Genomic DNA, 25,264 nt, shown 5'->3' on the forward strand with positions numbered 1-25,264 from the left:
ACGAATTTGGATATAACGTGGTAAAGCAGTGCTCTAGGGGGGCAGGGCTGCACCTGCTGGTGGATCAAATCAAGTTTGATATAACAGTTTCACCTATAACACAGTAAGATTTTTTGGCTCCCGAGGACAGCGTTATATCGAGGTAGAAATTTAGTTCTTTTGCAACTACTGCAGGGTTACAAGTCTTTGGTGCAAGATACCAAAAATACAAAGGTATTTTCCCCCTGGGTCAAAGCCTCTAAAACGGGTGACCCTAATACGACATTTTGCAGTGGAACGATAGTTTAACTGTGGTCAGCATGAATCTCCTATAGCAACAGTTCTTTTGTTTCAAGCTGTTTGAAATAGGTACTACTTTTCTGGTAACACATTTGACTGTACATAGTAAAGTCTTGATGAGGTGTACTTGTATTGATAATAAAAATTGCCCAAATAGGTCAACCATGAATTATGGACCAGCTCATCTAAAATCCCATGACAAGCAATTAATTTTTTTTTTAAATAAATGGAACCACCTGTGTCCACTAACTGGACTTTCCCCCATCTAGTTCAAGCAGATTTGCACGAGCATTAGATCAGGAATCCCATTTAGTTTCAGTGGTTCTTCTCCATTCTGCTTCTCAAGTTGATTGCAGAGTTCACACTAGTATTTTATCTTCAGCATCATTCACACCTGGCCAAAATAGGACACCATGAGCTCTGTTGTATACATGTCTCAATGCAGAACACATGTCTGGGCACTAGGCTTATTTCTGACCTAGTACTGTATGGTATCATGACAGCATCCAGAACTCCCTCATGCACCAATTTCATCTCTACAATCCCTGTATGTTTTCAGGTACCATGGCTTCTCCCTTCCAAGCCAGTCAGTCATCTAGAATCACTCTAAAGTTCTCTAACTCAAATCTTTCAAGTTAAGTGACTCAGTACTACCCAAACACAAGTGACCTTTCCAAAACAAAGTCTGACAGACTCCTCTTCCTGCAATTTTGTTGCACTATTTATAGGCATTCTTGAAAGCATATTTCCTTGCTCAGGTTACAGGACGTGTCAGGCTACAAAAAGTTTTAGCATTTCACATCCTAATAGTGATCCATAGTAGTAATCTCAGTCAAAATCCATATACATTTCCTCCTCCACAAAACATTAAGAGTAAAAACTAAACCAAAAAGAGAAAATATAAACTGCTCGGAATTAAAGAAAGATCATTCCCAAGACAGAACTTAAATAAAATTCAGTGTACAAGGCATTGAGAGGATAAAAAGCCAGTTGAATTGCTACAAATCCCTACCAGAACCTGGACACTAGTATACTGCTTCATAAAAACAAAATAGGTAGAACCAAGACAAACTTACTAAACTTTTTAAAAGACAAAAGCCGGACACTATCAAGAATTTAAAGAAAAAACAACATACCAGTTAGGCCTAATTCTCATTTATGGAGGTAACTTGTCTACACCTTAAAGTTTTGCTGCCTTAAATATACTGCCATAGTTAAAGCAGTGAACACATCATGTAGCTAGTTATACAGATATGAAAGCGTTGCTGGTATAACTGTTGGAATAAAATTTTAAATATAGACCAGGACTGGGGCTGCTTTTCACTGTCAAACTCAGAATGTTTCTCCCAATGCAAACTAATTTGCAATTACTTTAAAGCTACCAGAACTTCACAAACTGGCTTTAGTGTAACCAAGAATCAGGCCTATAGTTTGTTTTAAAGATTATTATTAGAGAGCCAGGAAATTGTAAGCTAAGGTTAAACTAGAGAACATTTGAAGTATGGAAATTCACAATTCAAATATTGCTCCTAGAGTAGGGATTTGTCACAAGGGAATGGAAGAAAGATTTCATCAAGTTATCAGGAATGAGATGATTTTTCCATTAGTGATGAAACAAACAACTAACTATGCATGACTCTAGGAGATAGGAAAGGCTTCAGAAATAGCATTGGACTACATGGCAACTTGACAATCCAAAACAGACAAGTTGAAATGGAAGATAAAACTCCCAAACTTGTTAAGTCTTATCATGGGCAGAGGCTTGATATCCTGCATCTGCTGTCTGATACAAGGGGTGGAGGGAGAGACAGAGGGAAGGGTAGAGAAAGTTTCTTGGCAATGGGTTATGCTTGTCTTCATTTCACAAGAAGGCACTCAACAGTGACCTCTAGTGGCTCAGTGGTGAAAGCTAATACCAGCACAGCTTTATTCTCTTTGCAACTAGAGATGGCGGGCTTTATCCTAGTTGCAGTTAAATGAAAGAAAGATAAAAACTCCAGTATCTGAAACCCTATCCTGAGGAGAGCATTGCTATATTGCATTTACCTCTGACATATAGACAAGGAGCTGACTTTTGCACTTTGATAATGCTGCTTCACCATTCCTCATGAATGAGCGTTGCCAGTTTGTATGGGGATGAGACTTGTAAATTTGCATGAAACAAAAAGTAGTAATACTTAAAAAAAAAAAAACAGTGACAGAAGAGGAAAGAAGGGGCATAAAACAGATTACCTACTTGGGAAGTTACTGAATCATGAGCAAAAAGTAGTTCGACTGTGTGTGAAATGTCAATCTTGCAGAGATTGGGCCTTCCTTCAGTCACTCATTAAATTTAAAAGCAGCGTTGTAGGCTCTTTGGCCATGTTGCCAGGACGGACAAAAAACTCAGCAGACTGTGCTCTTATATTCTCTATTGACACACAAAGGAATGCGCGCGCACACACACACACCCCTGACCCTACTTGGTACCACTGCAGGATTAAACCAGATCTGGGAGCTTCACTACACAATACCAGTGCAATGCCATCAACTGTGGTCACACTGCCTGGTGCAGTGATCTTGAGCAGACTACGCGTGTTTGACGTTGAAGTTATTGAATGTCTCGAGGATGGTGGTGGGACCTCCGCTCTGGCTAAGCCTCGACTAGTCCTCTAGCTACTTTAAAATAAATAATTCAACCCTAATAAAGTTTGTCTTTTTCCTATGCTTTAAAGTACGCTGGTAAAGGCAGTATATTGAAGTAGCTTTCTAAACTAAGTTGAGAAGTTTTGTCGGTTCAGACCTGATTGTACTTACGTACCCTGCACTTCGAGAGAACTGTGATAATGCAAATAGAAACATCAGATTTTAGGTTACCCTTCACTTGTCCAAACCCAACTCCAGATACTTTATAGAACCTGGGTCCACTATGGCTGGTGATTTTAAGATAATAGGTAGCTTGTCAGTTTTCAGCTGCCACTCATGCTAGCCCTCATTGACAATGTTACCCTGACCCAGTGCCACCAAGGATCTTCACTTATTGTCAATAAGGCGAGTCAAGAGCACCATATGGCATAATTCACCTGATCTTGTAGCATTCTCTGAGCCAGAGAATGATACAAAGATCATTTGTGAACTCATGTCTGGATGTTTGACAGTAAAAAGGCTTGCATTAAATTTCATAAGATATATTATACACAAAAATAAGGTCTCAATTAACATGAAATTAGCTGTCAGTGCTACAAAATATTGATCAAAACCTTATGGATTTTAACAAGACTGATCTATGGACTAACCTCCATGGATACATCCATTCTACTGCAGAAAAACAGATTTCCATTAATTGTACTGTAAAATATTTTTAGTGCAATAATGGTGCTAATTTACATTCCTGTTCAAAAGTAAATGTACTTTTGCTTATTGTGAATTCTTTAACAGAACTTGATACAATGACTGAATTGATTAGAAAAACATCAAGTTTTACAGCAAAATTGTTTCATGCTACATACAAAAGCGTGCATCTATCTAGTCATACTTTATAGTGTGTTCAAAATGGCTTTATAGGCCTAGTAATCCACAACTCTGTATTTAGGTATAGGAATACTGTTACATTGGTTCTATGCATAAACATACAAACCTAGATATTCCTTGATTTTTTTTTTTTGAAAGAAATTTTAAGATGCTTTCTTGAAACCCTTTAGAATAGGATAGATGTTTTCAAATGCCTCATAGATTTCAGAACGCTCCTTGGCGCCTAGAAAAAAAAAAGTTAAAAACAGTTTAAGAACTAAGACAATATTAAAGATGGCTCACAAGGTTTCATTCATTACTATTAAGTCAACACCAATAAGTACTAGTGTAATAGATGATAAAAGCGTTCCCAAAGATGAGAAAAAACAAGGTTCTTATTTAAAATCTCTTTCGGGGGCATAGTCAAAATTAGATATAATTTAAGAAGCAAGATTCCTTTCCATGATATCATCACCACCTTACATTATTAAAACAGTAGGGTGGTTTTTTTTCCCTTGCTCTCATCTTGGGGAGAACCCCCCCCCCCCACACAAAGGTAGACTAGTCCGTATCTGATCTTTTGTTTTGGGTTCTTGCAGTGGAATACTACTGTAATTTTTGGAGTTGCTTAAACCATAAAGGAATACTACATTTTTAAAGAGAGAGAATACAGTGCTCCAGGGAGCTTTTTAAAATTCCCTGGATATTTTATTTTATATATAGTATATGAATCCCATAATTTTTCAGATCAAATTTGGATGCAACATCCCCGTCACTATTAGTTGTAGGACTGACTAATTAGTCAGCAATTAATGTTCAGTTATGTTATGAAACATTCAAAAGAACAGACACAGTGGGTCAGACTAATGGTCCATCTAGCTCTGTATCCTGTCTCTGGCCAATGCCAGATGCTTCAAAGGGAATGAAAAGAATAGGTCAATCATCAAGTGATCCATCCCATTGTCCACTTCCAGCATCTGGCAGTCAGAGGCTTAGGGACACCAAGAGCCTGAGGTTGTGTCCCTGACCATCTTGGCTAATAGCCATTGATGGACCTGTCATTCATGAATTTAATTCTTTTTTTAATCCAGTTATACTGTTGGCCTTCACAACGTCCCCGGCAACGTGTTCCACAGGTTGACTGCTATGTGTGAAGAAGTACTGCTTTTTCTTTGTTTTAAACCTGCTGCCTATTAGTTTCATTGTAAGTAATGGGTCCTTTGGAACTGGAAGTAACCTGAACAGTGCTGTGCTTCATGGTGTAAGGGGCCATCTACCACAAAGCCAGACTCACCTAGGTGACGAGAGAGATTGGAGTACCCAAGGGGACTGTCCGTGACTCCATGTTTAGGCTGTTGCAGTGCCTGAGGAGTTTACGCAGAGGCTATGTCTACAATAGCACTTTTGTTCCTCAAACTTGTCGCTCGGGTGCGTGTGGAGGGAAAGACACCCCCCTGACCAACATACACTGCCAGAGGCAGGGCCGGCTCCAGACCCCAGCGCACCAAGCGCGCGCTTGGGGCAGCGTGCCGTGGGAGGGCGGCAGGCGGCTCCGGTGGACCTCCCGCAGGCATGCCTGCGGAGGGTCCACTGGTCCCGTGGCTCCGGTGGAGCATCCGCAGGCATGCCTGCGGGAGGTCCACTGGAGCCACGGGACCAGCGGACCCTCCGCAGGTATGTCTGCAGGAAGTCCACCGGAGCCGTGGGACCGGCGACCGCCAGAGCGTCCCCCGCTTGGGGCAGCGCAATTCCTAGAGCCGCCCCTGGCCAGAAGCACCGGTGTGAACAGCACTACATTGGCCGGAGATGCTCCCCCACCAACATAGCTACCGCTGCTCATTGCAGGTGGTTTAATTATGCTGACAGGAGAGCTCTCTCCTGCCGGCATAGAGCGGCTACGGTGGATACCTTACATCAGCGCAGCTGCATTGGTACAGCTCTGCCACTGTAAGGTCTCTAGTGGAGACATGACCTTAGATTTCACCAACTAATCATCGAAGTATAGAACTCTCCGCCAATTTGGGGTTTGTGCCCTGGTTCTCAACAGTCTGCCTTGAGGTTGGTACTCATGGTCTTGAGTCACTGGAGGACAGCTTGATACATCTCAAACCTTTTTAGTTTCCTGCTCCACTGAAAGATAAACCGCACAACACACACCCACTGACTCTGCTCCAAAACATTATTTCATGATGTTTGGACCACCAGAAAATTCTGGATCAGCCAGGGGACCATAGGAGCTCAGTAAGTCTGGTTTTAGAATTGCAGTAAGGCCCAGATTTCAAAATGGGACTTACCTGAGCTCTTATGGGCCTGCTGTATGCCTCAGCAGAGGTGTGTTTTTTGTTGTGTGGTGTTTTTTTTTTTGGTAGTTATAACATCCAGAAATGTATTCTGGAGGCATCAATGGAGTGTAGATGGCCAGGATGACTTCATGGGACCTAAGGAGGAGGAGATGTTTTAGCTTTCTGTCCTGAATGCCCAGTTAATTGAGCTCATTCATAATTATGATTGGAAGATCCTTTGGGCAAAGGCATGTAATTTTATTTGCCTTTAAAGTACCATCTACATCTATGTTGGTACATTGGCACCATTTAGCCTGTATGTCTGATAGAGATACAGTTTGCCTTTTTAGTCAAGTTGAATAGGGTAGTTTTCCCAAGATGGTAAATGTTCCAGAAAGAATGCTCAGAAGTATTCATCCAGGAGTTTTAATGTTTACTTACAGACTTGGAGTGTAGGTTATTGACAAGTGCTCTGATTCATCATAGCACTTAAAATTAAGTGCTTTGCTGAACACGGGCCAAGACTGGGACAGACACCTTCCTTTCCCATCAGCAACTACTATGCTAACCATAAAGAAATTTTCTAATTGAGGAGGGAAAAGTATGGAAGTATGCAGTAAGATTGAGAGTCCTGTGGCACCTTATAGACTAACAGACGTTTTGGACCATGAGCTTTCGTGGGTGAATACCCACTTCGTCGGATGCAAGACCCACTTCGTCTTGCATCCGACGAAGTGGGTATTCATCCACAAAAGCTCATGCTCCAAAACGTCTGTTAGTCTATAAGGTGCCACAGGACTCTTTGCTGCTTTTGCAGATCCAGACTAACACGGCTACCCCTCTGATATTTGACAGTAAGACTGAGTTCCCTGAAAGTATCAGAATACATTACAAATAGGCTTCTAGTTACGGTGCTTGTTAAAACAGTGTGCTGATGCGTTTGTTACCTTGACATAAGTGAAGAATTTAAAAGAAAACAAAAACCACAGGATGCACAAGTTTAGTGATGTGTAGGATTTCTTTTGAGTGGTTATTTGAACGCCTGTGGAGTGTTCTAATAGTACACAACTATGGTACTTTTGGATCCTCAATGTTTTGCTGAAAGGGATGCCTCTAGATTTTGCTAGTGTTTGCACTATGCAAGAAACATCAACTTAGCTTAAATGTCATCCTACTATACAGAGTGCTCAGAGTTACTGCTGTACATAAAGAGATCACTTACCAGTCAATACAACTTTTCCAGACACGAAGATAAGCAACACAATCCTTGGTTTGACCATTCTGTAAATAAGGCCAGGAAATAGTTCTGGTTCATAACTGTTGAAAGAAACAAAAAGGGAAAAAGGGTTAGGAGCACTGCCTGGTAATCTGATTTTTACTACTAGTTTATTTTATGAAATATAAACTGCTCCTCTATGTTAGAATTTTGTTAGTTAAGCCAATGTTTTTGGTGAGATCCCTGACTAAAGAGCCCAATTTTCAGATGTACCGAGCACCTGTACCTCCTACTGAAGCCTTCTAGCATCTCGCCTCTTGCAGCCAGTAAGGACTGTGGATACTCAGCACCTTTAAGGTCTGGGCCACTTTCAAATGTGAGTGACTAAAGGTAGATTCCCAAGTAAGTGTTGGCATTACTGTCTGAGAACAGTCCAAGGAAGGATTCTTGGGGACAACACACAAAGCTTCAGTTACAAATGATTTATACAAATACAGCAAATAAAGAGATAGTGTGTGTTGTAGAACTACTTGGTTAAGCCAAGATGGCCCAAGATAATGACACATAGGGTATTAAGCCTAATTCAAACAGAGACCCAGTTTGAACTTTTTAATTTCTGTTGCATTCAAGCTTCACTCTTTTCCAAGCATCCTGTGGTGTCCTTTGTGGTGACTAAATTTTGAACAAATGCATCTTAAAACGTGCTAAGTCAGTCTCCCAGCCATGAGGTTACACATTACCTTGAAATAGTCCAGAGCGTAGCTCAAACCTTGTACAAGAATATGCATACAAGAAGTTTTCACTTGTGCATTGTCCACCAATAGGAAGTGTTCTGAATTTGCTTCAATATTTCTCTCTCCACTCAGGATTAGGCTACTTACCTCAGTGCTTCTAGAGGCACATTATCCCTGTGTACACACAATTCCCATCACACCAGAGGTTTTAAGACTAGCGTAGTAAGACCGGTCCAGGCTGCTGGAGCTTGATCTACACCATGGCGCCAAGGGTTTTAAAGAGTTGGTTCAGCTGAACCAACTATGAGATTGGTTAGCATTGGAGGAAGTTTCTCCATTCGTTACAGACCTGGTCCGTGGGACCAAAGCCCCACCATGACTAGATGTGCCACATGGCAGTGGCAAGCGACAACCTGAGACCAGTCCAATATTATCCTGGATATGAATGTTGATCTTACTGAACACCTCTGGCATATCAGAATTCTTTGTGCACAGCAAGAGTGCTGCAGCAACATTGGATATTGCCATACATGCTCCCCAGTTAGCAGGAAAGCTGTTTAAAGAGAAGCATTTCTCTAACCGGGAGCAAAGGAACCGAGAATCATAGAATGGTCAGACTGGAAGGGACCTGGAGAGGGCATCTAGTCCAGTCCCCTGCACTCACGGCAGGGGTAAGTATTATCTAGACGAGAGGCTCTCAATCTTTCCCGACTACTGAATCCCTTCCAGGAGTCTGATTTGTCTCGCAATCCCTCAAGTTTCACTTCACTTCAAAAACTACTTGTTTACAAACATCCAACATAAAAATCAAGAGTGTCCCCCCCAGCACACTAGAACTGAAACATTGCTTGCGCTCCCATTTTTACCATATAACGTAAATCAACTGGACTAAACATTACACTTACATTTCAGTGTATAGTACAGGGGTGGCCAAACTTACAGACCCTCCAAGTCACATACAACCATCTTTAGAAGTTCGGGAGCCGGCACGCACCTGCCGGGGCTCCAGCCTTGCAGGGAGGGAGGTCTTGGGGCTTCAGCCCTGAGACCCGGCTGGGCAGAAGCCAGAGGTGATGTGTTGTGGGGGGGAAAGGGGCACATGGAGTCGTGTGTCCTCCCTGATTTTTGCCAGGGTTTGCTGACCCCACTTGGTCACATGATGACACCAGGCCCCCTCCCTGCTGGCGCTGGCAAGCTGGGAGCTGCAGCCCTGGCGAGAGGCAGAGGCAAGTGGGAGAGCCACTGCTTTTGCTGCTGCCTCTCCCCTTGGCACTAGAGCGGCGGCCCCTCCCTGTAGCTCCCAGCTGTTTGCTGCTGCCTCTCCACAGGGAGCTAACGCCTGGGAGCTGCAGGGAGGGGCCCCTGAGGGTAAGGGGGGGATGACTCAAGCTGCTGGGGGGTAAAACATTTAAATTGTGCCCCCTGCCAGCACCAGTCATCTCCGGCAGAAACCCTGAGCACTGCCCCTCACCCCAGTCTGGTAGGCGCAGGAATAATTTGTACAGTGGAGGTGCTGAGGGCCATTGAACCACACTGTAAACCCTGTACGAAGGAAACCACTTCAAGCCAGGGGGTGCGGCAGCACCCCTAGTTCCAGCCCCTATGGGTAGGAGGAGAATGGGGGAGGGCTTGGGGGGCTCCCCAAGCTGCACTTTAACTGGAGAAGAGCCGCATGCGGCTTGCGAGCTGCAGTTTGGCCACCCCGGTACAGTACATGGAGCAGTATAAACAAGTCGTCGGCGGCATGACAGTTTAGTTTGTACTGACTTTGCTAGTGCTTTTTATGTAGCCTGTTGTATAACTAGGAAAATATCTAGCTGAGTTGATGTACCCCTGGAAGACCTCTGCGGACCCCCGGGCTACGCGTACCCCTGGGGGAGAACCACTGATCTAGACCATCCCTGACAGGTGTTTGTCCAACTTGCTCTTAAAAATCTCCAACGATTGAGATTCCACAGCCTCCCTGGGCAATTGATTCCAGTGCTGAACCACCCTGACAGTTAGGAAGTCTATTTACACTTAGATTTACTACTCTCCTGTCCTTCATTTTAACTGGATCTAATATACATACAGATTAGTCCAGAAAAAACCCTCGAGCAGGGCAAAGCATGCTTGTAACACTTTGAGAAAACCAAACTAAGAAAATACGTTAAATATTTAAGTACCGAATTCCTATGGCGAGAGACCTGCCGAGCACAACACTTCTCTTCCTAAAGATACTCAGGAGTATACTTTTAAATAGCCAGCCACTAACTCGCTGGGTTAGTCACTCTCAGAGCGGTGAACATTCCTGCCAACATCAATTGTGCTGGCGCACAAGCCGTATTGACTTTTGCCGCATTAGAAACAAACATGCCGCGGAAGGTTTACCAATAGGCGTTACTGCAAAAGACAATCAAAATGTTATGGGTCTAGTCTAGTGTATGTGAAACAGACGACGGATGGCACAGAGTTAATGGGTGCAGCAGACCAAGGGGATGCTATAGCAGTTAATAGCTCACTGGTACGCAGTACACACCTTACCATGCTAGCCCAGTATCAACATTTCTTCTCTTGCGTCCTTTTACACATCAATTCATCCCTATGTGTTATTCATAATTGTTAGGAGCCTGGTACCCCTCTCTGCCAGTCACCACCCCCTTGCCCACATACCTACTGAATTGCTGATGAGTTAGAACCAATCCTTCCAGCCTGATGGGGAACCTCACGTCACAACTGCCCACCATATTCTGTATTTTGAAGTCCAGGAACTTGGCAGGGAACCCAAGCTTCTGCACCACACGTGCGTACTTCCTAGCCGCAAGCCGGGACTGCTCTTCACTGCAGGGAACAAAGAGATGGAAACAGGAATTTGAGGTATAATGGTTTCTGGATGTACAGCCTTATCCTGAAATTTAAATTACCCCCCCCCCCCCACACACACACACCCTGTTGGCTCTAGTCACATTCTGGCCTTGATCAATCCCATCTTGTGTATAGGAGAGTTTGGTGTTCTCAGTTCAGAGAACAGGCCAGATTCAAGATCCTGAATAGGTCTAGTGACCTTATGGTCCAGCAGCTGGAATTTACATGGGTGTCTGTTTTAAAGTGCCACAAAGATTGTGTGTTGCAACCAGTTCCTACAGATCCAGGAATGGGATCAGAGGTAAAGAGGAAGGCCTTGCACTGCTGCAGCACTAGGTTATATGGGGGGGCCTTACCAAATTCACAGTCCATTTTGGTCCATTTAACGGCTGTAGGATTTTTTTAAATCGTGTCATGATCTCCGCTATTTAAATCCAAAATGTCATGGTGTTATAATTGTAGGGGTCCTGACCCAAAAAAGGAGTTGTGGGAGGGTCGCAAAGGTTATTGTAAAGGGGGGGTTGCAGCATTACTACCTTTACTTCTGTGCTGCTGCTGGCAGCGGTGCTGCCTTCAGAGCTGGGGAGCTGGAGAGCGGTGCCTGCTGGCTGGGAGCCCAGCTCTGAAGGCAGCGCGGCCGCCAGCAGCAGCACAGAAGTAAGGATGGCATGGTGTGCTATTGCCACCCTTGTATCTCCCTGCAGAGCTGGGCTCTCAGTCAGCAGCTGCCCCTCTCCGGCTGCCTAGCTCTGAAGTCAGCAGAGCAGAAGTAAGGGGTGGCATGTATGGTATTGCCACCCTTAATTCTGTGCAGCTGCTGCTGGCAGGGCGCTGCCTTCAGAGCTGGGCGCCTGGCCACCAGCCACCGCTCTCTGGCCACCCAGTTCTGAGGTCAGCCCAGAAGTAAGGGTGGCCATACTGCAGCCCCCCTAAAATAACCTTGCAAACCCCCCCGTGACTCCCTTTCGGGTCAGACCCCCCCATTTGAGAAATGCTGGTCTCCCCCTTGAAATTTATATAGTATAGGGTTAAACAAATAAATTATATATATCAATCACACAAGACCAGATTTCACGGTCCATGACACGTTTTCATGACCGTGAATTTGGTAGGGCCCTAGTTATACGGCACCACGGATGTGCATCGTTCCTTATGAACTTCCTCCTAGATGAGTTTACAAAATTCAACAACAAGAGAAGAAAGGACAGGGGCTAAGCTTTTCAGACAATTTTTTTGGGGGTGGGGGAGGAGGCGCAAAAAAGTACATTCAGCAAGAAAGCATTTTGCAAAATCACGTTGGTTTCACTGAATTCTCCCATCCAAAAAACCAGAAACATTTAGAAAATGTCAAACCAAAATTTTTAAACGTAACATCTCAATTTTTTTTGGTTCTAAATGACTGTTGAGAAATTTCCTTTAATTTTAATAATAATAAAAAAGTGTTACAAAGGCTCAGAATCAACACAAAATGTTGCGTTGGAGCTTGAACAAAAATTAATTTATTCACACAGCTCTCACCAGGCCTCTCTGCTATGGAAGGGGGTTGGGTCCAGAGTCAGCTTACGCTTCCCTAAGAGCGGCAGCAGAATGTAGGTCAGGCTGATAAAAGCACCCAGGAGCCCGTACTGTCCCAGGATTTTTGGAACACAAGGCACTCCCACGACACCAGGAACGAGTGGAGTAGAGCAGACTATATAGATGAATGCTAGAGCCATGTAGCGGGACTGGGATTCCACAGGTCCAGCAGGACCCACTGCTATAATAGCGGGAGCAGGTAAAATGTACTTTGTTGCAGGCAGGATTGGGTGGGAGGGAGCCCCCCAAAAAAGAGTCAGACTGTGGAAACGTGTGGAAAAACACTCATCTTGTCAGTTTGCTGGAATTCTATTTCTGACAATGTAAAGTACATTTTTGTGTTTTTTTTTTAAATAAAGGTTTTAATACTTAATGTGAAGTGAGGATAATAGACATTTTCTAACAGGAGTTAAAGTATTTTCTGCATGGTTTACCACTCAAAGAATAAAAACAAATCTTGCTTAATAATAGTCTCTGGAATTCCATTTATATATTAACTGACTTTTTAAAAATAGCATGGGGGGAAATCTCTCTTGTGGGATCTGTGGGGTAGGAGCAGGATTAAAAATGCAAGAAACAATGTGGGCGTGGATTGGAGTGCGCATTGTGGGAGCTGATTTAAAGACCAGTCCCGTGCAAGGTTCTAGTGTATGCCACTCAGATTCCCCTGTGCAGGAGGTAAACTCAGTTGGCCATTTAAGCCAGTTTCCCCATCTCTGTGCTGGAGTAGCACTGATGATCTGGCCCAATAAGATTAGGAAGCCCTCCGGGAAACTAATCTAGCACCTTGGTGGTTAGAGATATTAGAGGGTGTAAGTTACGAGCTAGAGTTTAAAGTAGAAAACAGCAAAGCTTGTTCTGAAGTAAGAGCCAGTGATTCCCCTCAGGAAAGAATAGGATAACAAGGGGGAGAGCGAGGGGCTTAAGGACCAAGAGTATGAACTTCAGAGAGCAAGGATTAAAAAAAAACAAAACCCAAAACAGGCAGAATATTTGTGCTATGAGGGCACCTCAGCTAGAGCACAGGTACTTAGAGACACTAGACAGCAACAGGTTACATTGAGGCAACGTTTGGAATGAAGAAATGTTTCCTACCTTTTTGCTCCTGTGCAGACCATTTTGCCGGAACTGAATATAAGGGCCGTTGTTCTTGGTTCTCTGATTCTCATTATCACAGCAGCAAACCTCTAGAGATTAAAAAAATCAAACAAGAATACTAGTGGGGTTCTGGTTCATGACGGGGGCTCTGGGTACTACAGTAATACAAATAAGACTATTAACTTGGTACCAACTTGACACAAGCTTGGTAACAAGTTTCAGAGTAAGTAATACAAGCTTTAAGAGGGTTTTATTTAAAACCTTCCCTTTATATCAAAGGCCGCTTCAGACATTGCTCTGAAAACGACAAGTACGGTTATGCTTAATTCTTTGTTGTGGTGCACACTTGGTAATAAGTATGTTATTTACTTAAGTATCCCTTCCTCCAAATTAAGGCCTCCATTCTGAAACTTCAGCAACCTTTTCCCCAATAAATCTGCTGGCTTATCTACACGTGTAATTTAAGATCATGAAGAAATGCTTCCCAACAGGGAAGTCTCACCCCTCAGTGCTTAGCCCACAGTGAATTAAGCTAAACAGGAACAAGGTATTTATATTCTGGAATAAGCGTGTCCACACATCAAGCCCTTTATTGGCAAGTGGAGTCTCTACTCATGATTGCGATAGGGGAAAACAATTTTTACAGTGGGGTTGCTGAGAGCCATTGAACCAAACTGTAAACCCTGGATCTAATGGAAGCCACTTTAAGTCAGGGATACTGCAGCACCTCCTGCATCCCTAGTTCCAGCACTATGAGGGAAAGAGCTGTTTTCAGTGCCGTTACAACTATCACACATACCGTACCACTTTAAGAAATCCGCACCTGAGACGGTCATGTGTTTGTTTAGCACTGAAAAGTACAACTCGAAGAAGCAGCCTCAAGGGACCGGTAAGGTCCCCTCAGCCAGGAAGGAGGGGCAACACCCCCCCCACAGGCTGGTTCAGGCCTTGAGCTTTGTTTCTTCCACATAAACTAGCATAGCACATCAGCCATCCATTTCCCCCCTGCCAGCCTGGGGTCTTCTGCATTTCCACTGTACAAGCCACTTGTCTGACAGTTCTACCCTGCTCCAGGGCCTCACAGGAGCCAGCCTGCTTTCTGGAGCTCCCCTTTGACCCAAGTGCTTCCTGCCAGAGCCTCCATGCTTCTAGCAGCTCTCCCCCTACCTGGTCCATTTGCTGGCTTTTAGCCTCAACCTGATCCCTAGCTCATCGGTGGCAGGTGAGGCCAGGCCCCCAATTCCCTTTAAAGGGCCGGGCATCCTGTAGCAGGATCATTCCATAAATGCTTTATTCAGCACATAGCAAGACAGAACTGCAAGGATATGAAAAAAGGTGACAAAGATATTTGACCTTCATGGAATATATCTGAGTCTGCAAAAGCTTTTACTGATTTGAATTCAACTCATTTCTTTTTTAAATGAGCTGAGTGTGCTAGTAAAGAAGGGACAATCAGGGGATTAAAAGGTGTAAACTGGAATCCATGCCTTCAAGTACAAAACCCCAATGAAATAGGTCTTTAAAATCTCACCTTTGGATTATATTCTGCATTTCTGGCATGCAGAGCTATATTCTTCAGATCTAGTTTACAAGCCAAGTTTACAGTGGACACTATATTCCTGAAGGAATAAGAAAGCGGATACATGTTTTTAGAAAATCATAGATCAAAGTGATCTATTTTATAAAGATAGTCTGAAATCACAATACATTTAATTGTTACCTTCTATTACTTTCCTGACCATTGTTACTAGTCCACGACAAAAATCATATATAGCAAATTATTTGGTGAAAGTCAATGATGTAAGTGGTCCAATGCCAAAAGCCAGATTTTAAGAGGAAGTTTAAATTGTGCCCTACTGCTGCAACCACTGAATATGCTAGTTTTTCCTCCAGTACTACAGCTGCATAGGCTTGTGCGTCTTTAAACTGCATTATTATAGCTAAGAACATTGACAGAGTTACTGTTGCACTCTGAAAGTAGTCAGTGAACTACCCTCATGTTGCCCTGGCCTATAGGATAGAACAGTCTGGCTGTTGCAGAGGTCAGGATTCTTTCTGCTTCTGCAGCTGTGCCCTTTCCCTCCCCACACCACCGCTTGGGTCAGAGAGAGACTATTTCAGCTCCCTCAATAAAGCACCACAGCAGTTAGACCAAACAGGAACCTCATCAGCCAGCTGGTGGCTGCACCGTAGACCCCTATGGTGACAACAGGTACGGAACACCTGTCTGGCTAAAGAGTTCCTACTTTTCAAGTACTGTTACTTTGGCTCCTGCAGTCTAGTGTGCGGGCAGTGGCTAAGGGCCCTTGGAAATTTAACTAACATTAAAATATTGTTTTCTTGACAGGAATTTGCACAGCAAAGGAGGGTTGCAGCTCCTTCAGAGGCAGGAGTTACACACAGTGCACATGATGAGGTCATTTGAGTCTTCCCAATGCTAAGCCCGGGATACGGCTTGCATGGAGACCACGTGACCTCTTTTGCCTAGAGAAGCTTTCACTACTGAAGCCTGAACCACATTTGACCTATTTGTTTATGAACTATTTCTACAATTTACTCTTTCCATTTTAGTGTTTAGCCCTTCTTCATGTACATGGTACCACCTCCCCCCACACCTCCAAGCTTAAGTTTACTTACTGTAACTGAGGAACTATGCCAGAGCTTTCTGAAACGGGTGTCATTGGGGTGATAGGAGTCATAGGTGTCAAAGGGGGACAGGCACCAGATGTTTCAGGTGAGGGCTGAGTTGCGTCCGCATAGCTCAGTTGTGACAAATTGCTGTCATTTAAGAACCCACTGTCCTGCTCTGTCAACTGTGACCCGTATTGCTCTCTTTGCACTTCATGACCATCTTCCGAATGAGTTTGTTCTCCATTTTCTTGGTTGAGATCATCTGGAAGAAAGCTGAGATCCACAGAAGAGAAGTCTGTAGAAAGTTCTTTGGATTGGTCAAGATGAGAACCGAATGATGCACTTTGAGCGGCTTGAATTGGTAGGTCTGTGTCAAAAGGGCTCATGGGAGTGTACAGTTGAGGACCAGCTGATGAAAGGTCATCCTTCATTTAAAAGAAAAGATTATAGCATGTTTTAGAAGATCCAATTTATTTCAAATGATGGTGCTCAAGAAATGCATTTTCCATTCAATGAATTCAAAGAAGATATTCCTCCCCATCACGACTCCATCATCACACAGAGCACTTTCAAGTTAAAATGAGAAAGTTTGTCAAAAATAGCTTTACAGGCTCATACTTCAGTGACTTCTCTCCCTCTCCTCTCATGGACGTCAGTGTATAAGAGCCAGAGGACGTCTATGGGTTTTTCCAAACCGTTTTGTTATTACACAAGCTAGATCGAGCTACACCGTAACACCAAGAGGTCAGCATTCATGAACTGTGTGTGATGGCCAGAGGAAGACATTTATTTCAAGGGGTTATTGTGAAGACAAAAGATTTAAGGCTGTAAAGCACACACTGGACAGGAGCCTTTCAAAACTGCACTCCCACCCCCCAACACCCACTAGCTTCTCCAATGGATTTAAACTTGAGAAGAGTTCTCAGATGGCAAGTTAAGTCACCACAGTAAAGAAATACCATGTAGTTGGATTCTTTTCATTTACCTTCTTATATTTAAGACTTTAGGGTTCACACTGGGAGGGGTGACACACACCCCCCCTCCCCCCCAGGGAGAGGTGACACCCTCCCGTAGTCCTCTCACACAGCAGTGATGGGGGGGTGACTGAGCGACTGACCCTCCCTGCCCAGCACTCTCTGCCTCGAGGCCTAACTGGGCCCCCAGGACGGATCTGCCTCTCCTGGTACCTGGCAAGTATCTTCCTGAGGCAGTGTGTGTGGAGGGGGGGTGGGGAGAGAGAGAGAGACACACACACAGGGTCACATTCCACCCCCGGCCCAGATTTCTGCCAGAGTCACACCAGAATGTGGCCAGCAGCAGCCTTTGGGCACTGTGCAGGAGGAGAGGGCAGAGACAGGAGCTGCTTCCAGCTTCCAGGAGAGCAGGAGAGCAGGAGCTGCTTCCAGCCGCAGGAGAGCGGGCAGCGCGGGGGTGGGGGGGGGAGGGATGACCTAGGGGACAGAGCAGCTCTGTGCTCCCTGGTGGCAGGACCCAAGGTGGTGGGGGGAGATGAGGGTGCTAAGCCCCTGCCCGGGGTGCTGCTGTGGAGCCTGCAGGTTCAGGGCAGGAATAGGCTGGAAATCGCTCCCCCCCCCCACTACAGAGCTGGCACATAGTGGGGGCTGTGCTGACCCCAGCAGGGGGAGCAGCCTGGCCCCAGGTGCTGCAGCTTTGCCCTGCCACCAGCCTTGCACTCCCACCCCCCATCATCTGCCACTGGACCCCGCCCCCACCCTCCTCACTGCTGGTGGGCGGACGGCTGACAAGCCGGGATCCAGCCAGCAGCAGAACCCACCGGTACTGATGGTAGGGGGAGGCATTTTTAAGAACGAGTTAGGACGCCTGCAGGGCGGCTTAAATACTGGACTATCCCATTAAAAATGGGACATCCGGTCACCCTATTTACTGTGCAAGTTTTAGGAGTTCAGTGATAAAGTGAAACTCCTATACTACTAGCTGAATGTGTGATAGCTTGGCTAGAAGGTTTAAAGCTAATCCCTGTGGAGTGCCGAACTAACTTCTTTCCTCGGCATCGTCTCAGTTACACACATTTGGTACCTGGCACTAGACAAGGGTCTGAATATGTCCCATACAGCCTTTGTTTATTGAACTGTAAGGGCACGTTGAGTCCAGTAGATGGCAGGGATGAACCTTTTAACTGATCAAAGGGAGCACTCAGGGTCTTTTCACCGGTTACACGAACTTCAAGACTTGCTAGTGATCGGTGGTCTCAGGAAACAAGGCAACTGATTTTCACGGGTGCTCAGCACCCACCACAGTGCCAGCAGCTGCTCAGCACTTTGGAAAAACAGGCCCAGTATGTGCTAAGCCCTGCAGGCACCCACAAAATAAGTGACCTCATCTTCCAATAAGGTGCTCTTCCTCCACACTTCTCACGAGGCTTTATTTAGACAGATGTTTAAATGTATTAACATCTATTAGAGCTGATCAACTTATTAGAAATAAATTTAAGTGAAAACTGGCTTTTTATACTAAATTAAAAGTGGTCAAAAATTCTTATTTTGGTCAAAATGTTCTGATTTTGGGGCTGGGTTTCTCTACAAATCCTTTCCAGTTTTTTTGATAACTTTTGGGGGGAAAACCCCAAACATTTTTCAAAGTTTCTGCATGGAAGACAATTGGCATTTTTTGACTAGCTCTAATCTCCATTCAGTATAGATGATAATCTCAGAATCCATCTTCAGTTGTGAGCTGTTCAGGGAAAACCTGAATAGATAAGTGTACCACTACTCTCTGTTACACAGTACCTGATAGATTCAAATACATGGCCAGTGGAGCCTATGACTAATTTATGAGAAGTAAATGCCTGAATGCTACCATAGCTAACATTCTTCTTTAGATCAAGTGGTAAAGGCCTACGGCATTTCCTAATCACAAATTCCTGAGTTCTAGCCCTATCCTCCATCACCATTTGTTTGTCTTGGCATCACAAATGTATAATGCCTTATAATATCTAAAAAAGGCAACAGCTTGGGGAGGAATTTAAACCCTCTTGCTTCAGCATGTAACCAACTGCTAGTTAGTGAGGGCTAGGAACACACGTTCTCTAGGGGCAAGTTATTTAATAACAGCAGGGGTAGGCAACCTGTGGCACACAAGCTGATTTTCAGTGGCACTCACACTGCCCGTGTCCTGGCCAACGGTCCGGGGGCTCTGCATTTTAATTTAATTTTAACTGAAGCTTCTTAAACATTTTAAAAACCTTATTTACTTTCCATACAACAATAGTTTAGTTATATACAGGGCTGGCGCTTCCATTTAGGCGACCTAGGCAGTTGCCTAGGGCGCCAGGATTTGGGGGGGGGGAGCATTTTCCCGGGAGGGCGGCAGGTGGCTCCGGTGGACCTCCCGCAGACGTGCCTGCGGAGGGTCCGCTGGTCCTGCGGCTCCGGTGGAACATCTGCAGGGACGCCTGCGGCAGGTCCACCGGAGCCCTGGGACCAGTGGACCCTCCGCAGGAACGCCTGCGGGAGGTCCACCGGAGCTGCGGGACCAGCGGCGAAATGGGTAGAGCCGGCCCTGTGCTTAGGGTGCCAAAAACCCTGGCGCCACTCCTGGTTATATATTATAGACTTATAGAAAGACTCCTTCTAAAAAACGTTAAAATGTATGACTGGCACGCAAAACCTTAACGGAGAGTGAATAAATGAAGACTCGGCACAGCACTTCTGAAAGGTTGCTGACCCTGGAATAACAGCCTTCTGCACCATTGCCTGAAACAGCTAATATGAGCAATTGTTGGAGACAGACTATACTGACTGAACCGGACCACTGGTCTGATCCAATACAACACATCCTGCATAATAACTTAGGCACTTTGAATGTCAACAGGACTTGCGCATCCAAGTCATTTAGACCCTTTTTGGAATTTTACTCAATCAAAAAAGTAGACAGGTGCCCCTTATTAGCTTGGCAGGTACAAGCAGGAACTGTGATACACTCATTAAAGGGGCCATAGGAGCTATTTTTAGAGCCTTATGAATACTTAGGGCTAAGTACAGTGTACCTAGAACTGTCCTTTAGAGATAAAAATCCCACATTCAGGTTCTGCACAAAGAATTTGACAACTAATGCAAAAGTCTAGGCATTATTACACAAGTCCCTTTGCACTCTGTATCTGAGGTCCTGCCTTAAAGCAACAGAGACCAGCTGTATTTGACACACCTTAGCATCATGGACTTGGGTGGCATGCAAACTATTTGAAAGTGATAAGACATAAGCAGGCATTTATACAGGAGAACCCCTAGCAGGCTTAGCATTAGTGTCTCTTAATTTAAAATGCATATTGTTTCATATTAGCCGGGGGAGGGGGAAGTCTTAGATTGCTACAACACCCTAAGCAGGCAGTATAAAGAGGACTCTCACAACAGAAAGGTAGCTTCCACAAAAGGACTGACACACTGCGGTAACATTGCATACTTTAGTGATGCCAGCTAGAAGTCTGTGAAAAAATCCCATTACTCACGCAAAGAAATACCTGCTTACTAGTGGAACCACTTATACAAGTCTGTCTCTCCACAAAAGTGAATAAACAATTTCCTGGTTACTTGCTTCTAAAATTCAGGCTCATCCCCCAAATGGGACAAAGCTGTGCCCAAAATGACATACTGCCAGACAAAATGAGCCCCAGAAGTTAGACGGCAACTGTACTTCTTAACCCAGTTATTCCTCTTAACCTAGTTATGTGGCAGTTCATTAATACCACCACAGCTGCTGCTTGTTGGAGCGGAGAAAGCAACACATGGAACTTTAGATGCAATGCTCTTTCCTTCCCTATAGAGGGCATGGGAGACATTTCAGTTCCCCCATAAGGTGAATCAAAGCAGACACTCTCGGAATAAAGTCAGTCAATTTGAGGCTTAGATGGATGAGAGAAGTTCGTGGAATGTGAGAACCAAAGGGAAGTATAAAGGTATTTGTTTGTTTGTTTTTAAAGGGGGACAGAAAATAAATGAGAGGAAAGCAATTTCATGAGAAAGGCAGATTCAAAGAATGAAATTCTTTAAGGAAAGAAGATTGAAAATTAAAGATGTATTAAATAGAAACTGGCCTCTGTGTGTGTGGGGTGGGGAGACAGACTAGAAGCACAGGGAAAGACATCCCATGCTGTGGAAGAGAAGAGGGAAAAGCAGCACAAGACAAGTTTTATACTTAACTGGCTGCCAAGCATTACACAACGTACACTAGGTTAGCTGACTGGATTGATGATTATCTCTGCCATCAGCAATGCATGTTTGGAGCATTTCCTATTGCCTCCCTGAAGAAATGAAAGCTTGGCACCTATACCCTGTCTGAGAGGTCACTACAATTTAAGGCAGTTTGTTGGTAGTAGAGGGATATTGTCCATGTACAGCGTAATTGGGACAAAACTGATTTAGACCCCAGATAGGTTTGGGGGGCTTTTTTTTTTTTAGCCACAATATACCCAAAACATTTGCTGCCATGAGTTTATCATTTGTATTGTAGTACCACCACACATAGGCCAAAAATCGAGATCAGGCCCCAGATGTTAGACACTGTTCGGACACACAGGAAGATTTTGGTTCATGCGCCAGAGAGTTTACAGTGTGAAGGCCCCAACACTGCAAGTGGAGCTCTCTGCACCTGGGCAGAAACTTATGATTTCAAAGGGGTTCTGCATGGGCATGAGGGGTCCCAGGGTGCAGGGGTTCAAACTGCATGGATCAGTGTGAGGATTGACGACTAGAATAAGTCAATCAACTAGTGAGAAACAATAGAAGAAGGAGGAATGAGTAACAACAGAAGACACATTCTATGGATTAGATATATGCCCAGTTCTGTGATTCCAGGCCATTTAGTTTTTCCTCCTCCAGTATAACTATCAAGAGCACCTACTGGCCCTCTCCCTACCCATTATCTATCGCCATAATTATGTTATTTAGATCAGGGGTGGGAAAACTGTTTGGCCTGAGGGCCACATTGGGGTATCAAAACTGTATGGAGGGCTGGGTAGGGACTCCCCAAACAGCCTGGCCCCGCCCCCTATCCAACCCTTCCCACCCTGACTGCCCCCTCAGAACCCCCAACCCATCCAACCCCCCCTGCTCCTTTTCCCCTAACCATCCCCTCCCAGGCCCCCCCCACTCCTAACCACCCCTGGGACCCCACCCCCCCATCCAATGCCCCCTGCTCCCAGTTCCCCAACTGCTTTGACCCCTATCCACACACCCCACCCCCTGACAGTCCCCCCCAGACTCCCACGCTTATCCAACCCCCTGGCCCCCGCCCCCTTACCATGCCACTCAGAGCAGCATATCTGGCAGCCGCGCCACCCGGCCGGAGCCAGACACGCCACCGCGCTGCCTTGCATGAGCTTGCAGGCCCGCTGCCCAGAGCGCTGCCCGCATGGCAGCATTGCTGCAGAGGAGGAGGGACAGCCGGGGAGGGGCTGAGGACTAGCCTCCCCAGCCGGGAGCTCAAGGGCCAGGCAGGACCGTCTTGCGGGCTGGATGTGGCCCACGGGCCATAGTTTGCTCACCTCTGATTTAGAGGGTTAGATTTAGGTCCTCTCCCAATTACAATGGGGTGTCTGTCCAAAAACCACTTGCCAACAGTGGGAGGGCTATTAGAACAGTTGATGAACAGTTGAAAACAGTTCGAAAATGGTGTTCAACTACCTTAAAAAAAATAAAAATCTGAAACTTTGCAGGCACCATTACAAAAAATGGAACCTGCCCCTTTGCCTCATTAGCGCAGGCCAGTCTCAACCTACTACCTGAGCAGAGCTCAGTTCTTCAGGAGAGCTTCTTAACACAGGCCAAGCTGCAGCCCAGACAGGTCCTTAAAACCCTGCAGGAGCCCTGCTACAGTGCATGAGACTTCACAGGGGCCTCTCCAATCCTAAGGGGATTTCCTAGATGTTTTCCACCTGTTCAGTCCCACAGCTGTCAGTGGTGGGGGGGCCCCCAGGAGGGCTCTCCTCCTCAACACCTCCATTAGACCTAGGCAGAGTTAGAGGACAAGGAATTAAGACACCGGCTGCTCCTCTGCCTTAGGGCTCTTGTTCCACAGTGTGGAAGTTTTAAAGAGCCTTTGGGAACAGAAAAGGTCAAGGTGAATTTCACTCATTTGTTTTCATTGTTGGAGCTGACTGAAGCCCAGAGAGGAGCTGGAGACTCTAATCCTACTATGGGGTTATTTGTAGCCGTGGATGGCATTGTTCCCCAGGAGCCCCAGTCACAGGCCAGCACGGCAGCGTGCTAGGTGCTGTACAAACAGAACAGACAGGCCCTGCCCTGAGGAACTTGCAGTCCAAGTGCTGAACACCACCACACACACAGGACAGAATGCTTGGGGCAGGCCCCAGCTGGCACAGGCAGCCCCCTAGGTCCCCAGACAGGCTCCGGAGGGAAGGGCAGGGCAAAGGGCTTCAAAGCCACAGTTCCCCCCCCCCGCAGTATGGCAGGGACACCCTGCAGGGGCTCAGCACCAGCCAGAGGGCTCAGCCCAACCCCTGGGTGCTCCAGGGAGCCTGGAGAGGAGCCAGATTTGGGGGGTGGAGGGGGAGAGAAGGAAGACAAGGGGGGAGTTGATAGCAGAGCCACTTCTCGGCCACCTGGGGGAGCGGCAGGGTCCCACGGCCCCCAGACAAGGCCCCCACCCTGCAGCAGCAGCTGGCTGGGGTGCCAGGCTCCACCACTGCTCTAGCGGGGAGGGGGGGGGCGGGCGCACCCACCTGGCCCGGGCTCTGGTCCCAGTAGTTCTCCAGCGAGGGCTCCATGCGGGGCCGAAGCGGGCAGCGTCCTGCCGGGACGGGGCGGACCGGGCGGGGGCATTTCGGGGGCCGCCCGCGGGCAGGCGCGATCCAGGGCGCTGCCTTCGCACCTGGCCCCGATTGAGGGAACGAACGGACCAGCTGGGGCCGGGCCGGCACGTGCAGGAAAGGGGGCGTGTCCTCTTTAAACTGGGGCCTGGGGGCCCTACCCCACGGGATAAAGCGGAAGAGTGAGGCCCCCAGCTGCAAGTAAGGAGCCTCTCCCCCCCTTGGCTAATTGCAGGGAGGCTGGAGCGTTTCCCAGCCCGCTGCAAGTGCATGGTGGGGGGCAGCGCCGGCAGATCCTGCACCCAGCTGCACCAGGGAAAGGCTCCTGTCCCTGCAGCCTTTCCAGTCCCAGCCAACGCTTCCCCGGAGATCCTCCCTTTCCAGCGGGCTCCGGGGGCTGGCTCGTCCCTCTAAACAGGAGTGCGTGTCAATGCAACACCGCACGCGTAACTGGACCGGGTCCGGGTGTGGCCCCAGCCTGCTGAAACGTGCCGCCTCCCCCAAGCGGCTGGCTCAGGGCTGGGTGCAGCAGCCCAGCGGGGAAAGGCGCTGCCCCTCCGCGGGAGACGCGGTGCGTTCATGCAACGGTGACCCCAAGCCGGACTCAGAGACTCATCTGCCCAGCCGCTCAACAAGCGCTTTAGATAACGGGGTCGGGGCGTAGGGGTTGAATTTCTTCAAGCCTGGGCAAGAGGGAGGGAGGGGCCGGGGCGAGGGAATGAGGAACTGTGGGGGGCTGCAGCCCCAGGAAGCCTGTGTGATGCTGACTTTCTTCTTCTTACTTGATTCCTTCCTCATCTGCAGCCCAAATCTACCACGGCCACAAAGCCAGAGAATCCTGCCTGCGTCCAAAAACCACATCCTCTCCCAGCCCCCCTGCCCCCCCCTCCCCCCCCCCCTCCCCCCCCCCAGCCCCAGGCTGCCAGTGGACTGAGACTGCTGGGAGGGGGGGAAGGAGGCATCAAGAGGAGCCAGGCTTCCCTCTGAGCTTTTTCAACTCAGGCAGGCCTCCCCTCCCTGGCAGAGCAGCAGAGCAGAGGAGGGCCCCACAGTGCCCCCACAAAGCCATGTACAGCTCTGCCCTGGTGTTAAAGGGAAAGTGTCTTTGTCACATGGCAGACTTTGATTTCATGGCTGAACTTTACAGGTGGTGCCCTCTAATAGAGCTAGGTGGAAAAAGAGGCATTTTGAATCCCCAGGCTTTCCACAGCAGTGTGTCTAGGCCACCTTTCCATAGAGTGCTTCGAACTTCATATTTGTTACCATTAATATTATAAAGGTACATTGAAGATGAAGTTTCCTTAATGGGGGT

The 25,264-nt window shown here is 46.5% G+C and overlaps 1 protein-coding gene across 3 annotated transcripts; it reads right to left on the minus strand.

The window, feature by feature from the left end:
- Nucleotides 1-234: 234 nt before the first annotated feature.
- On the minus strand, nucleotides 235-24,328 carry TBPL2 (TATA-box binding protein like 2). Of its 3 annotated transcripts, XM_039533422.1 has the most exons (8): nucleotides 23,866-24,152; nucleotides 16,155-16,573; nucleotides 15,049-15,136; nucleotides 13,515-13,606; nucleotides 10,653-10,820; nucleotides 7,273-7,367; nucleotides 3,896-4,012; nucleotides 235-673 (listed from the first exon to the last, which is right to left on the minus strand). In XM_039533422.1, exons 1-7 carry the CDS (start codon nucleotides 23,908-23,910, stop codon nucleotides 3,933-3,935), a joined length of 987 nt encoding a protein of 328 aa, XP_039389356.1. In that variant the 5' UTR covers nucleotides 23,911-24,152; the 3' UTR covers nucleotides 235-673; nucleotides 3,896-3,932. The 3 variants fall into 3 exon arrangements, with proteins under 3 accessions (XP_039389356.1, XP_039389355.1, XP_039389357.1); XM_039533421.1 differs by lacking the exon at nucleotides 235-673 and having other exon boundaries at nucleotides 3,431-4,012; nucleotides 23,866-24,133; XM_039533423.1 differs by lacking the exons at nucleotides 235-673; nucleotides 3,896-4,012 and adding an exon at nucleotides 6,132-6,206 and having other exon boundaries at nucleotides 23,866-24,328.
- Between the last annotated feature and the right edge of the window lie 936 nt (nucleotides 24,329-25,264).

This window comes from Mauremys reevesii, linkage group 4, assembly GCF_016161935.1.
Source record: "Mauremys reevesii isolate NIE-2019 linkage group 4, ASM1616193v1, whole genome shotgun sequence".
In the NCBI taxonomy this organism is placed as follows: Eukaryota; Metazoa; Chordata; order Testudines; family Geoemydidae; genus Mauremys; species Mauremys reevesii.